The following is a 15,851-nucleotide window of genomic DNA, read 5'->3' as shown; positions in this document are numbered from 1 at the left end:
GATCACTTTCTGAATCAGTCAATTATTGACCACACAAAGTTTCTTATTTTAGTTGGGTTTAGAGGGAAGGTACACGTTTGGTAATTACTCATAACAATGTTAACTTAAAAACTGACTTGATAACGAGCATTGGAGAGCTGTTGATAGTATAAAACAGTGTGGGAAACGTAGTTTTTGAGAGAGAGGGAGGTAATTTCTCACTAAAATAATAAAAGACTTCTAGCTAGTGCATGTTTCTCGTACATTACAAATAACAAATGTTTATGAGTGCAATGGTGTAAATATTTTCATGAGTTGAAAGATCGAATGTTCTATTCAACGAGGCGAATGGAAATTCCATCTTTAAACGAATGTTAATATTCTTACTGTTGCAGGAATGAAAAATATTCATTATTTGTTTTATAAAACATCCAAAGTAGATCTTTGTGATTTTGGTTGGAGCAAAACTGGGCCAATTTGATGGCTCTGCTTACCGTAGCACTGAATCGACGCTTACCGTAAGCACTGAATCAACGCTTACCGTAAGCACTGAATCAACGCTTACCGTAAGCACTGAATCAACGCTTACGGAAGCAACAGGTTCTGTGGTAAAAAGCAGAGACATGAAATTGGGCCCTGAAAGCCTAATCCTGCATGCATTATCAAAGACAGGTGCACTTGCAATAGAACAAATCGGATGGAATGAAAAATGCAAGGTGAAAGACATAGCATGCAATGGTATTGGTAAATTTATTTGCTATCACTTGACCGAACAATCCTCCAATCAAATGGCAAGGATCTGCTTGAGTGTTATAAAAAGATTCATAATGAATGCAAATGAATAAGAAATCTAAAGAAACTTGGAGAAAAAAACAAAATCTTTTTAGGGAAAAATATGCCCGCAAATTGTTGACTCATTCATCAAAATCATCATCATCATCATCATCATCATCATCATCATCATCATCAGTTGGCTGCACAGCAGGCAGACACAAGCTTTTCCCATTCTCTGTCTTGTTCTATTCTCTGAATCTCAAGCGGGGAGAGCAGAAAATCCGGAGAAACTAATTGTCTGATGTACTCAGGGTACAGCAGGCACTGACGACCTTATTTGCGCCGGCCATGCGATGGGGAGTACAGATTGAATGGATAAATGATGGCTAGATAGGGACATTTTTAGTCTTATGGATGTCACATTAGTAATTGGGACAGATGTGAGAAAAAGATCACTTATACAATTCCGTTTTAAAATTGTAAATGAAATAAATCAAAACAAAGGAACGCTTATATTTTTAAATCAAAACTTATAGCATGAAAATAATGGATAGTTTATTAGAAGTTTGCAAAAACTATTTGAATTTACTGCTTCTTGGAAGGATCACAAACTTTAAAATATTGATTGGTCAAGTTCTGCCTTCTCTGTCACAATCCGTGTTTGGTTTGCCTTGGCTTATGGTGATACAGTTAGCTTGGAGAATAACTTGACTTTCCACTATCTCCCCCTCCGCTCATACTCAATAAAAGACACCTAAAAGGAAACAAAACCATACAGAATAAAGTGACAGCGATTTTACACAAGGATTTAAAAAAAGACACGTTGATCTTAATAGACTTTTCTTGTTGAATTTTATATGCAGTATAAATAGATGGTGTTTGGAAAATTATTTCATAAGATTCAGTCATTATTAGCTGTTTCGCTCCGCAGAAAATCACAACAGGGATTTCTTAACGTTGAGAGCTGCATTATTTCACGAAAATGACAGATTTGTGAGGGATATTTAACGGACAAAACCCACCGCAGAAAAATATATGCTGCCATGGAATGTCAATCTTTTGAAATTAGTGGCTTCTTGCAGGTAGGATTTGAGTTATGAAGCTTTGAAAATTTTCCGCCCTAGAATTGGACCCTGATATCCAGGACGTCACTGTAGTATCATACCACAGTGTAAGGCCGCCAGGGCTAGTACTAGTAGTGAATATAATGTACACAACACTGAACACTTTAATAAGGAAGGTTTCTTGAATTGTCCTCAAGTCTATTTAGGCATCAATACAATCCCAATGGTTTTATATATGACCTACGCTCAATATGTATTATTTTCTTCAAAGCCATTCAATGGCATTGTTTTATGACTTGCTTAATACTTGACTGAAAATAAATAAACAAACAAACAAACAAGCAAACAAACAAACAAACAAACATACAAACAAACAAACAAACAAACAAACCCCCACGAACAAACAATGAACGAACAAAAGACCAGCGAACGAAAGAAAGAACAAAAGAATGAACGAACGAACAAACAAACAAACAAACAAACAAACAAACAAACAAACAAACAAACAAACAAACAAACAAACAAACAAACAAACAAACAAACAAACAAACAAACAAACAAACAAACAAACAAACAAACAAACAAACAAACAAATAAACAAACAAACAAACAAACAAACAAACAAACAAACAAACAAACAAACAAACAAACAGAAAGATACTTCTTGTATAAATATTTGATACCTTTTGTCAAGTTGTTTCTTCAGACAGAAAATATGAATCCATCATGGAACCAGGATTGAAGTTACTTTCTCATATACAACAAACGTGATGCAGCAAGCTGGAACCACTCGCAGTAGATTGGGAACCAAGCCTTTATAAAAACCAAGGAATCTTTCCCGCCTTCAGAACAAAACAAATAAAAATGAATTTCATACCACATAATTGGTTTTCAATGTAATGTAACAGCCATTATAATTTGTAACATTACATAAAGTAAATAAAAATACTAAAACAAAATTTCTGATAAAATTTCTTGAATGAAGTCTTACCTAAATGTCTGTCGGATTGTGTCATATACCGGTTTCTGATAACATTTCTGAATGAAGTCTTACCTAAATGTCTGTCGGATTGTGTCATATACTGATTTCTGATAACATTTCTGAATGAAGTCTTACCTAAATGTCTGTCGGATTGTGTCATATACCGGTTTCTGATAACATTTCTTGAATGTAGTCTTACCTAAATGTCTGTCGGATTGTGTCATATACTGGTTTCTGACAATATTTCTTGAATGAAGTCTTACCTAAATGTCTGTCGGATTGTGTCATATACTGATTTCTGATAACATTTCTTGAATGAAGTCTTACCTAAATGTCTGTCGGATTGTGTCATATACTGATTTCTGATAACATTTCTTGAATGAAGTCTTACCTAAATGTCTGTCGGATTGTGTCATATACACCATCATAAGATTGATGTTGATCTTGTAATCGGGATCGTACAACTTGATACGGATATGTTGTTATTACAGCAAACATCTTAGATAGAGCAGCACATACAATGTACTCCAAAGAACCCTGTGAATATACAAAAGGTGAAGTATAGATGGATTGCAATACGCGTCATCGACCGCCATCTTTGATGTATTAACAAGGGAAAAAAAGCACACAAAATGCCCATGTGTCAACCCAATTAAGCATGCTTTAGCAACATAATGCAGTAAACCATTTCCAATGATTTTGTTAACCACTTCTTTACCCAGAAGATGTGTAAACAACATAATGTTCCAGTGAAATGAAAACTATGTTACTGAAAGCATGGGCAAACGTGGCACATAGCGAACAATGATAAAAACCATGGCCCTGGCATAAGGGGCAAGCATTTGAACAACAGTCAAAAGTAAGATGGCGATCCAAGACGGTGCGGACAAAGATTCAAAATGGTGTAGAATCTGGTCCAACCTTGTCCCCACGCCGGACTACTAATCGCGGGCAGATGGGCAGATTGCAAAGTGTGAAAGGTAGAGGTTGACCCAAGCTTTAATAATTTAGATGACAAGTAAACACTGAAAGACATGGACAACTTCTACGGAAATACAAATGAAAGTCGCAAAAACCCGCTTCTGTATACACCCGGAAAGTTGTTTTACAAAACTTTCAGCTTTCTGCTCTACCGGCCAGGCTTCAGACTGATGATACCCAAGACTACTTCCATATGGACTGTAAAAGGGGTAACCTTATTTCAGTCCTAGGAGTAGGTGGCAACGGCCCCCTGGAAAAAAAAAGTTGTAGCCCACACCTTGAAGTGGCCTTCAGACAAAAAAAATATATAAAAAAATTCAAAACCTTCTTATCATTTTCCGTTACATTTTCAGCTCAAACTGATTCAAAAGGTGAACTTAAATACTACTTACAAGTTTTTGGTTGCTCGTAGGATCTGATGAGAATGTACTTCGTATTTGTTTAAGCTCTTCGTAAGCCATAAACTGTAATGCACCATGTGACACACCAAACAGGCCAGGTACTAATCCCTTAAAGAAAAAACCACATAATGAATTAATGACCAAAGGAATGTGACTGAAGTATTTCCTACATTAAAGGCACTTGACACGTTTGGTAATTGTCAAAGAACAGTCTTCTCACTTGGTGTATCCCACTATGCATGAAGTATTAAACCTGTGAAAATTGGTCGGCGAAGTTGCGAGAGAATAATGGAAGAAAGAACACCCTTGTCACACTTAGATACTTGAATTCGAGACCCAGCTGAGGTCTCGAATTCAATTCAAAATTTTAGTAATAAATGGCTTCTTTCTCAAAAAACTATATTACTTCAGAGGGAGCTATTTCTCACAATGTTTTATACTTTCAACAGCTCTCCATTGCTTGTTACCAAGTAAGTTTTTATGCTAACAATTATTTTGAGTACAAATATTACATGGTTTGAGGGCGACTGGTCGATATTAGCTCCCCATTTACCATACAGTGCGTGATTACTCCTGTGCTATAGAATTAGCAAAAATACCACCTGGCACGTGATGATGAATGGACCAATGAGAACTCAACTCTCGGTCATGAATATGTATGAGGTATAGTAATGACCAATAGTGTCCAGTGCCTTTAAACAACATTTGTTAGAAGTCATAACACACAAATATACATGGTAGCCTTGGCGATCTTTCACTTTCCTATTATACCACAGTGAGTACTCCTGGATATGAGGGTCCACCTCTAGGACAAAATAATTTCAAAGCTTCATAAATAAAATTTTCCTTCAAGAAGCTACTCATTTCACAAGATTCACATCCCATGGCAGCATACACTGTTAGGCAGTGCCAGTTTCTGATCAGCAGAAAGTGGGTTCGAATCCCCAGCCGTGACACTGTGTCCTTGCACAAGACACTTAACCATTGCTTCATCCTTCGGATGGGACGTAAAGCCGTTGGTCCCATGTGTTATGTAAAGCATGTAAAAGAACCCAGTGCACTTATCAAAAAGAGAAGGGGTTTGCCCCGGTGTTCCTGGCTGTGGCTGCTGTATGTGCCGTAGCACCTTGTAAAACCTTATAAGGTGCTACATAAATGGGTCTCAAAATTCATCACTGCAATAACCTATCTTTCTGAGAGTTTGTATATACTCGGCGCCTTGAGTACCTTGTTTGGTAGATATGTGCGCTATATAAGACTGCGATATTATTATTATTTTGGACGCCATATAAACCGCCTTGTAAACCATCATTTTCATGAAATAATGCAGTTTTCAACAATAAAAATGTGAGTAGTTTGAGGAGGGGTCAGCAGTCTCACATATATTCTTGAGATAGGAACAGTGCTGAACATTTATTGCCAAACTAGCAACAGATTTTAAGGCTTTTTTTTAGCAATTGGTTGGAAGCCCACTGTGTATATCTCGGTTTTGTAGACATTTCAATCTCCTTATTCCACTGAATAAAGACAATGGCAACTTTCCTATAAGCGCTAACTTGGTGTATCTCAACATATGCATAAAATAACAAACCTGTGAAAATTTGAACTCAATTGGTCATCAAAGTTGCGAGAGAATAATGGAAGAAAAAACACCCTTATTTGATTAATCTTGGTTAAAACTCTGCATCATGATAAGGAATAATGTTTCATTTGACTAAAAACCTACGAGCCATTTCCTAAGAAGATGATAAAGTTACCTTGTAAAGTCCACGTACACCTTCAAATTTGTATATCTTGGCCAGTGCATCCAACATGCCGTTGTATTTGCCAGTTGTATTTCTGCCAATTCCTTCATACTGCAAGCATAGACGAGTCTTGGTTACCCATATTGGGTTCGTTATAAGTAACGTCATCACACCTGCATACAAGAATAGTAACAAGAAAGTGTTTAAAGACACTAGACACCTTTGCTAATTGTCAAAGACCAGTCTTCTTACTTGGTGTATCTCAACATTTGCATAAAATAACAAACCTGTGAAAATATGAACTCAATTGGTTGCAATTAAAGTTGCAAGATAATAATGGAAGAAAAAAACACCCTTGTCACACGAAGTTGTGTGCTCTCAGATGCTTGATTTCGGGACCTCAAAAACTAATTCTGAGGTCTCGAAATCAAATTCAAATATCTTGAAAACTACGTACTTCAGAAGGAGCGGTTTGTCACAATATTTTATACTATCAACAGCTCTCCAAGTAAGTTTTTATACCAACACTCATTTTGAGTAATTACCAATTGTGTCCAGTGCCTTTAACAAAATAATACAAATGTTTCGTAGACAATCTGAATTTAATAATGGAATGGCACCAGTGATGGCTTTCAATTACTCCACACAGCTCCGGTATTTGGAAACACGCTCTCTATACTTCTGTTGCTTTCGAACCGGACAGTGATGTCTACCACAATCGTATGTCCATTGTCCATGAACACCAGATCTGGGCGTTATGTTGCTCTCAACTTGTCCTTGCATGTAACCTCAAGTCTGACCTGCCATCTTTGCGTTTTGTGAGCCACAACTCAATCTACGAGCACGTCTCAGATCTTCTTGTGTCTCACAATCTGCGCCCCTGCACTTTGGGGCATAGGCCGGATAGGCAGGTCTCCCTCTCAACCTCTTAATATAGGCTTGCGTAGGGGGTAGTTGTTCGTGTGCAACTGTGCTACAATCCACTTATTACCATGGGCTTCATCCTTCTATTTGTCGTACACTGAGGGAGCTTCAGCCACTCTTTCACTGCCCCCACAGATTGTACTATCAAGAGCTTGCAGGGCGTTACCGCTTGCTCTTGTCATAGACAGTGGGAACTGCAATCTCGGGATGACAAGATTATGGACTAAGTCAACCTTCTGCGCTGGTTTGAGCAGGACTTTCCCTATCCACTCAATCCAAACCTTTCCCCTAGGTCAGCCCGTTTCAACACCGCGCCATGGTCTTACATGTTGTCCCAAGTACTTGGTTGTCTCATCGGGTTGGATCCAGGGGATTGGCGATGCTCCCAGGGTACCCTCCATTGACTGAATACGATCTGCTCCTCAAGAGCTATATGTGAAAAGCGGCGCACTTTCCCACATTCATACGGAGCCCTGTTCACAGACAAAAGTTGTCGGCAATGTCAAGCAACCATTGTTAGTCCAGACTTGACCTCCCAACTTTCGCGATGTCATCTGCAAAAAGGCGGAGACAGAGCATCTCTCGCCAAATGCCTCAGACACACCGAGGAATGCCATCAATGTAGGCAACCAACGTTCTTTGGCAGTGTTTACCAGTGTGTTGATCAAAAAACAAATTCTGAGCACACCCTTGGGCTGCCAACTCCCCCCCCCCCACCCCGCTGTCTTTGACTCAAATGCAGTCAGGATTTAGTTTGGGAGTAAGACGGATCTCGCACCTTTCGTGTTCTAGGGGACCTTCTCAAACAGCATCCATGCCAAAAGCATGTTTGACATTGACTCCATGTTCATAGACCTCAAGTTGTTAACGGTGATACCGTCAGGACCCAGGGTGCTCCATGGATTAGAGACTCTGTTTCTGGTTTGGTGAGTTCAGATGGTTCGTCAGCAACTTGGGAGATCTTAATGCCACTCCAGTCCCTGAGCCCTGCAATCTCAGGAGTTTCCTCCAGTTTCTCCCTGTAGAATGTCTTTGACTTCCTTACGATCGCGTTTGCATTTCTCGCAGGCCTAGTTATCCAAGATCTCAGCTACAAGTATCCGCTTTTTGTACTTGTATAGGCTCTGAACGCATTTGTATTCACTTTTCCTTCCTGCAGGTGTTTGGGTTGGATTTGCCGGTGTTAGCTCAACTGTACATCAACTTACCGCTTGCCGGGTTTCACCCGTCCTAGTCACGGTTTCTTGGATACCTCAGAGAGACCTCAACAGGTTGCTCTCTGCCTCCATCTCCTGTCAAGCCGACGGCTCGCCAGCTCGAGCTGCCTTGGCAATGCATTTTCCCATTGAAGTCTCCGGATTTGGACCTACGAACTCAAGGGATGTCGCCCTATCCAGTGCCAATGTCGGTGTCGGCACCGGGGGCGTGAGCCCTTTCCTTCCAGACGGCTTTGATACCGGTTCTCCATTTCGTTTCAGACAGCGGCCCTTATCGCTGATCTGCTTGCAATGACAATTGCAATGACAATTGAAAGGTATACGTTTAAATAAATCCACTAAGGGATTGAGATGACTTGATAAAAAGAGTGGTCCACTATACATCTCCCAGATCTTGCTTCACTAGCGATGATCATCAACCATGCCATTGCTGCCAGTCATTGTTGAAAACATCATGCTGTTGATACCAATAGTGCCTTTGCCATTCACTATGATGACTCAAAGATGTTGCTAACCCATCTTTCGACCGTAACCCTGGGTATAGTAGCCTTGTCCAAGGCTCTTTACGCAAGCACCGGCCCGCTGCTCTGAATTCATAAACTGCATAGATACCAGTACATAACAGAACTTGATACCATGGGGTCGAAGCATGGTTATTCAAGATTGTTGTACCTCATACAAACAAAGCCATGATCCGGCCTCGTTGATACCTCGAAAAAACATGCTTCGACCCCACGGTATAAAGTACTGTTATGTATCGTGCGGTATACTATCTATGCAGTTCTTGAATTCAGAGCAACATCATTTCCAATTACATGCTCTTTAGTCTTTGTTTATTGTTACCTGACTCAGCAGCTGCTGCCATATGATTGACCGGTCCAAGAGTTCCTGTACGCCCATCCTCCATATAGGCCTTTATGGCATTGTAACTGTCAACAAACCATAATAACATCAAAACCTGTGTATTATCTAACTTTGAAAACCTATGAAAAGCACCTTCTTGTTAAAATTAAAAAAAGGAAGTTAGATTGGTTGTCAAATAAAACAAAAAAACAAGAAAACAAATAATAAACGAAAATGACCCAACAAAACAACAGAAACCAACAGAAATAAACTTTTTGTTTTTTACAAACCAATAATAAAAGGGTAGCAACGAGTTCTTAAATAAGGGAATAAAAGGGTAGCTATGAGTTCTTAAACGGCCGTTTAAAACCGGCAGGGTCGTTGCTGTGTGATAAAGGCCCTCACCTTTGGCTCGGTTGCATCGTCATGCCCGAGACGACAGTTTCAGGATCCGTTCGTGCGGGTATAGTCTTGGTGCAAGACGTTCTCATTTTCAGCACGGCCAACTCACCGACAGCGCCCGCATCGCTGGTAACAAGAAATGTCTTGCACCAAGACTAGCGAGTAGTATCCGAAAACAACCGGTTACATGTATAAACAGAGCTCCAGCTAGTCATTATCAACCGTTTAAACACCCCCACATGAGGCGCTCTCCACCAATAGGAATAACAAAACTGTCTGAGGTATTTATAAATACACTTTACAGAGCCTTTGTGCTTGTGCACAGACACAAAACGTGCTATAAATGATGGCAATATCTGAGAACAATGTGGTCATGAATATACTCTGAGTAACCTCCAGAATAAGGCCCATTTAAAATGTATAAAGTTGACTTACAAGAAGAAGTAGAACCCCCACGACGCTCCGGCTCCCCATATATTAGGTGTCACTCCCTGATACAGTCCTCGCCAGCCATTTTGTCGGATGATACTTTGGAATGCATCATATATGCTTTGATACCTTGGACGCCCTACGTTCCCATCATTTACTTGAAAACAAATTTCAAACAAAAATTTAATCTATTGTCTATTTCAAAAATAAGAAATCAATTGGAAAACATCAATGTGTACACATTAAACAGCTCACAAGATCTTACTCATTCATTGTATGTAATTTCCTGATCACAACTTTAAATTTCTTTTTTAAAACAAACCACAACAATACCCTTTAAAGGCAGTGGACACTATTGGTATTTGTCAAAGACTAGCCTTCACAGTTGGTGTATCTCAACATATGCATAAAATAACAAACTGTGAAAATTTGAGCTCAATCGATCATCAAAGTTGCGAGATAATAATGAAAGAAGAAAACACCCTTGTCACATGAAGTTGTGTGCGTTTAGATGGTTGATTTCGAGACCTCAAGTTCTAAACTTGAGGTCTCAAAATCAAATTCGTGGAAAATTACTTCTTTCTCCAAAACTATGGCACTTCAGAGGGAGCTGTTTCTCACAATGTTTTATACCACCAACCTCTCCCCATTACTTGTCACCAAGAAAGGTTTTATGCTAATAATTATTTTGAGTAATTACCAATAATGTCCACTGCCTTTAAATGGTTACATGTGGTCAAGTACAATATAATCAAAATGCCCAGATACAAAGCCATTTTTTCTGACTTCAGAGGGCCATTCCATGCAGTTAAGCATTTTATAACTATTTTATCTGTAACACTAGGTTCACCTTCCAAACTATTAGGAACCAATCCATTCAGCCAGTTCCTTTTTGAAATAAAACAACTTGGATAGTTTTTACTGGAAGAGGCTAAGAGGTTGCAGATTTTAATATAATTTCTTGGAAAGGTTTTCATGGTAAGTAAGTTGTGTAGTATTATTTATGGCAAGTGTATCTGGCACTTGGACTAGTGTTCTGTGAACCCAAATACTTGTTTGTACACATGGTGCTCCGTAGGTGTTTAGCATTCCAAGGAATGTAATAATTATAATAATAATAGTTTGGGGAGCTAATCATCCTTACTCACAGCTAGAGCTGAACTGCAAAGGACGCGGCTACAACGTGTTCAAGAAGCAGGCTTGCAAGGGCGCCTTTGGCTGCCAGCCACATCAACCCATTATGACCACGGAGCACAGCCAAAGACCTTGGTAAGAGGCGAGTGCTTTACGCACAAGCCAACGATGCCACCCGATATGCATTCGATTAGCAAAGGCACAACCTTGATGTTACTGGAAGCTTCCAACTACATGTAGATGGATTATCCCCATCATACATATTTCCAGACCCACCAGACACTCTCATTATTGACCACCAGAGGCCGACTTCACTAATGCGTTTTGATAATCGCAAATGCCGAAATCGATCGCTAAACCCAAAATCCATCGCAACTTAGCGATGGATTTTGGATAACGATTTCACTAAAACTTTGCGATGAGTATACTCATCGTAAAGATTGAATTAGCGATGACAATCTTGCGATGACTTGTTAGTTGCCACAAAGTAAAAGTTCATTGCAAATTTATGATACATTGCGCCATTTTGTGCTGAGTTATTAGTGGTATATGTCTGGACGTTCAGTTGGTGCTTTACTTAGAGTAAATGGAGCAGACATTTACAGTTGTCAGAAACAAAAACCGTCATTTTCATAATAGATTTTACAAATTGTAAAATTGTCATCAATCGTCGATGGATTTGAGGTTTGCGATCTCATCACAAGTTTGTTAGCGATGATATGATCGCAAATATAGTGAAATCGACCCCTGGATGAAGTAACAACTGTTCAATCAACCTCAGTGACAGGAATAAGTTTTCCCGCATTACAGAGTAAAGAGGGAAATTATTGGGGTTTTTAGCAGTAACATACAGAGACAAGAGGGATAAGGGAGGTGTTTTTTTTTTTTTTTTTAATTCTTTTTTAGTTTGACTATGTGTGGATTTTAATGCTGGCTTTTTATCCACAATTTGTCCCATTGATAACGTGTTTTTTTTCCTTAAGTCTCATTCTTTTTTGTTAAGTGTGGTTGATTGTTTGTTGTTTTGATTGTTAGTAATTCTTGCTTATTACCTATTGTGTTTTAACTGTTTAACCTTTTAGCTCTTTTTAAAGAATTTTTTATACTGTACATGTTCTAGTGCAATTCAACTATATCGGTTGTCATACTGTTAATTCATTTGTAATGTTTTTATGAAATAAACCAATGAATATAATAGGCTATAGTATAAAAATATATTACATGGGTTTAAAAGTTTTGTAATTGTGGGTCTAGCCAGTTCTAGTGTCAGCACCGCCTAACACATTCACCTACAATTCTTGAATAATCAGTTTGGATTCACATACACCTGACAGGCGCAATGATAGCTATTGCACACAGGTTTTCTCTTTTTCCTGGGCATCTTGTTTCCTTGATGACTTAATTTGAACTAGAAGGTATAAATGAAAATGTTGGATAGCAGATTTACTAAAAAGTCCTAGTCACAAATTTTAGCCAACAAAATGTTTGGTAAATGACTAGGGAGTACTGCTGGTTGTTGTTTGTGTACTCTGTACTGCAATACATTGGGTGGGTTCGCTAATCTTCCCATGGGCCAGCCCCAAGTGACCCACTCCACAAGCAGGGCACTTGGGGCTGACCCGGGTGAGCCCCTGGAATGACGTCAAAGCTGTTTGAATGTACCAGGGGCAGACCGGGGTCGACCAAGGGAAGCTAATCAAACACACCCATTGTTTACCTTGAAATCTGACTTTGATGAGATCCAATGGATGAAGCACAAGTGTTGATAGAATACCCCCACTGATTCCTGCTAGAAGATGCTCATACTTGAGTTGAGTCCACACAGTAAACACACTTTTTCCAACGTCAGCTGCCATACTTTGTTCAGAACTTCATCACTGTATACGTTTTAAAGACAATTTACAAGTGTTAAATTTCAAACTGAAAGTTCAAACATCTACAAAGTTTAGAAACTTATACCCCCTTCACACATAGACGCCGCTTCTACTACGATGGAAAAGTGGCAGAGAGAGTGGTCAATCGTGGACCAAGCGGGGGCCAAACGTGGGAGGATCTCCATAGGCGTGGTTTGGTCAGGGTGGGTTCTCCCAGGTCGGGAAGCTGCATTCTCTCCCCACGCTTATTATGAACATGTTCAAAATAAGCGTAGAGGGGTTGTAAACAATGAGCTGGAAAAAGTCATGAACGCCATTATCGCACAAGCAGTCTTGGTGAGCTCGCAGCACTGTTGGCAACCAGTTCGAAGTAGAAAACTACTAGATCGGCATCGGTCTAGGTGTTATTGTAGTGACAGCAAGTCAGCAACAGTGTTGACGTAGAAGCAGTACTTTTGTACAAAATAAATGCATTGAATGAAAATGTTGCGTGCAGTCTTTAATTTGCAATAGTGCTTGATTTTGACGACGATTGTGTCCTGGTTTAATACATTTTTTGAGATCGCGGTGATCGGCATGGTCTTGGAAAGGTCGTAGGGCTGTGTGACCATTTTAAATGAGCATAACCGGGCCAATGCTGGTATTGGCACCCCCCACTTCCGGCCCCAACGACGTGTGATTACTGAAACTGCATGATTACCGAAACTGCTTTAAAATACTGGAATTATTTGAACGATTCGGCCCCTATGATCTGTTTAAAAGAATGTTATAGAATTGGTAAGAAACAAAAATCGTGAAGATCACAGATCTACATAAAACTTACACGGTCTATTGATGATGATAGTACAAAACATCCCTTGAAATATTTCTGTCTAAAATTTCCTGATTGATGAGAAATAAATAATATAATTTTGTGTTTTGAGTTTATCGCTCAGTGAGCGTTTTATTCATTTTTGTTTTGGCATTGATGCAATGCAAGATTTGTAATCCGTTTTTCACTATTTTCTCGTGACCCAGAGGGCCGATCGATCTCAAACTTCTACAGGTTTGTCAGTTTATGTAATGGTGGATTACATAAAGTGCTTACACTGCCAGCAACTTTTTTGCTAGCAAAACCAATTCTGTTACATTCCTTTTCAAACAATTTAGCTAAATCTTGTGATCAATCAAGTGACTAAAAATATTTTACAATGCATAATACACAAAGAATGAAGATGGTAGTTCTGTATTATTTCTGGAAATGTGTTTGTCAGTTTGTTTGAGGAATGATGTGAATTGAATTGAATTGCTCCATCCATGATTGAATTGAATTAGACCCACTGGGGCACTCAATTCTTTTTATCAAAATTTTGACATTATCGGTCATCTATCTTACTAGATGGCGAGATGACCGATAATCCTAGAACTATTTCGATTTCGTCCGCTATCGTTTTCCGGGAGACGATAGCGGACGACGAAATCGAAATAGTTCTAGGACTCGGGAGTAGATGACCGATGTCAAAAGTTTGAAAAAAGCTAGCGCCCCAGTTGTTACTGTGTCTAGAGTGACTAGACTCTAGAAATAGAATTGAATTGAATTTCGTTCAGTATCCAGACTTAGCTTAATTGGTTGAATGAATAGCACTCTGGACTAAAAACTTATTAAAGCTTTAAAAATACCCAAATCTCAGACAAACGTGTCAAATTTCATAATGTGTGTGTGTGCGAACATGTCCGGCATTTACAAAGTTTGTATCCTGGTGTCATGTGTTTTCAGTAGGATAACAGGAAAATTGTTCACAATCAAAAACTAAATTTTTTTTTTTCAAATCATCTATCCAATTTTTTAACAATTACACTTTCACTTCATGGTGTGTTGAAATTTTCAAAGTTTTGGTTTTACGTTGCGAGAGACAGTCCGCCATTAACAGTGCTTGTGCATGCACGACATTGGAGCAACGTCATATGTTTCACACCTTTCATTGGTTGGTATTTTATTGAATATTCAGAAGCTTGTATGGCGGGCAAAGTAAATCAAAAATATTATTCAATTAGTACTTCACAAATTTAATTACATTTTTGTCCTAAGGCATTATGGCTACTATATTCGAATCCAGAGATATCATAAGGCATGAAAGTAAAACAACCCACCCCCCCCCTTGATGCACTCACACTTCATAACAATCCATTTTCCCCCATTTCAGACCAGTAATGTTTGGTTTCAGGAGATAAGAAACCAATCTATATTTTCTCTTAAATGTAGACTTAATATTTATTACGCTTATCGGAATTTATAACAGTTATGCAGTAAATAAATAAAACAAATTGTCATTTTCACTTAAAATATTTTAATATTTTCCCCACATTTGCGCACCATAGAATCCCAAATAGTAACCACCTCACGTGATCCATCTAGTGACTAAAGCAGAATGAAACTCAATCTAGCAGATAGTAATTTTGTTTTGAACTTTCGAGGTTGGATGATGTTTCTTTGACTCACTTGAATGTTGGCATAATAATGCACTAGTGATTAGTACCAAAAATCAATCATTTTATAAATGTTTGAGCATAACCAACGACAGGAAACTTTATTCTCAGCATGATTAAGCCTGATGAAAATACAGACCGTGAGTAAACTGCATAGCTTCTGTCACCGGTGCAGCTTGCACAATTTAGCGGTAAACGGGAATCAAAGTTGGGGACCGAAAACATATGAGGGTCGATAACGTATGACGCTACGGTAGGTGTATAACCACCCGCCCCAACATCTATCAAAGCATGGAGGAATTCCTCCATGATCAAAGTATTGATTGGGTGGGCGTTTACAATCTTATTGTGGAGCCAGATAACACAGGCCAAACGAATACAGCGAATTAAGGACAATGGATTTATTTTTACCACGCACGAATAAAAACTCACACTCTAGACTTGCAGTTGTACTCCCATCAGCTGATCAGCAACAGTCGCACGCTTGCTGAAACGGGCGCCGCCATGTTTTGTTAACTTTTGAGGGCGCTGCACAAACTATTTATATTGTTCGCGCGCGCACGCGCTTGTTTGGACAGACCCGGACGTGTGTGCACATACGTATGTGTAGGTACGCGCAAGTTCAAACTTGCGCGG

General features: G+C 39.1%; 1 protein-coding gene across 3 annotated transcripts; it reads right to left on the bottom strand.

The window, feature by feature from the left end:
* Positions 1-911: 911 nt before the first annotated feature.
* On the bottom strand, positions 912-15,753 carry LOC139949660 (solute carrier family 25 member 32-like). Of its 3 annotated transcripts, none has more exons than XM_071948115.1 (9): positions 15,627-15,753; positions 12,593-12,752; positions 9,748-9,898; positions 8,911-8,996; positions 5,939-6,099; positions 4,173-4,289; positions 3,191-3,336; positions 2,501-2,659; positions 912-1,507 (listed from the first exon to the last, which is right to left on the bottom strand). In XM_071948115.1, the coding sequence occupies exons 2-8, from the start codon at positions 12,729-12,731 to the stop codon at positions 2,542-2,544; spliced, it is 918 nt and encodes a 305-aa protein (XP_071804216.1). In that variant the 5' UTR covers positions 12,732-12,752; positions 15,627-15,753; the 3' UTR covers positions 912-1,507; positions 2,501-2,541. The 3 variants fall into 3 exon arrangements, with proteins under 3 accessions (XP_071804216.1, XP_071804215.1, XP_071804217.1); XM_071948114.1 differs by having other exon boundaries at positions 15,648-15,746; XM_071948116.1 differs by lacking the exon at positions 15,627-15,753 and adding an exon at positions 15,355-15,491.
* Between the last annotated feature and the right edge of the window lie 98 nt (positions 15,754-15,851).

This window comes from Asterias amurensis, chromosome 17 (genome assembly GCF_032118995.1).
Source record: "Asterias amurensis chromosome 17, ASM3211899v1".
Lineage (NCBI taxonomy): Eukaryota > Metazoa > Echinodermata > Asteroidea > Forcipulatida > Asteriidae > Asterias > Asterias amurensis.
The sequence above is the reverse complement of the archived record's forward strand: the minus strand, read 5'-3'. Positions and strand labels throughout refer to the sequence as shown.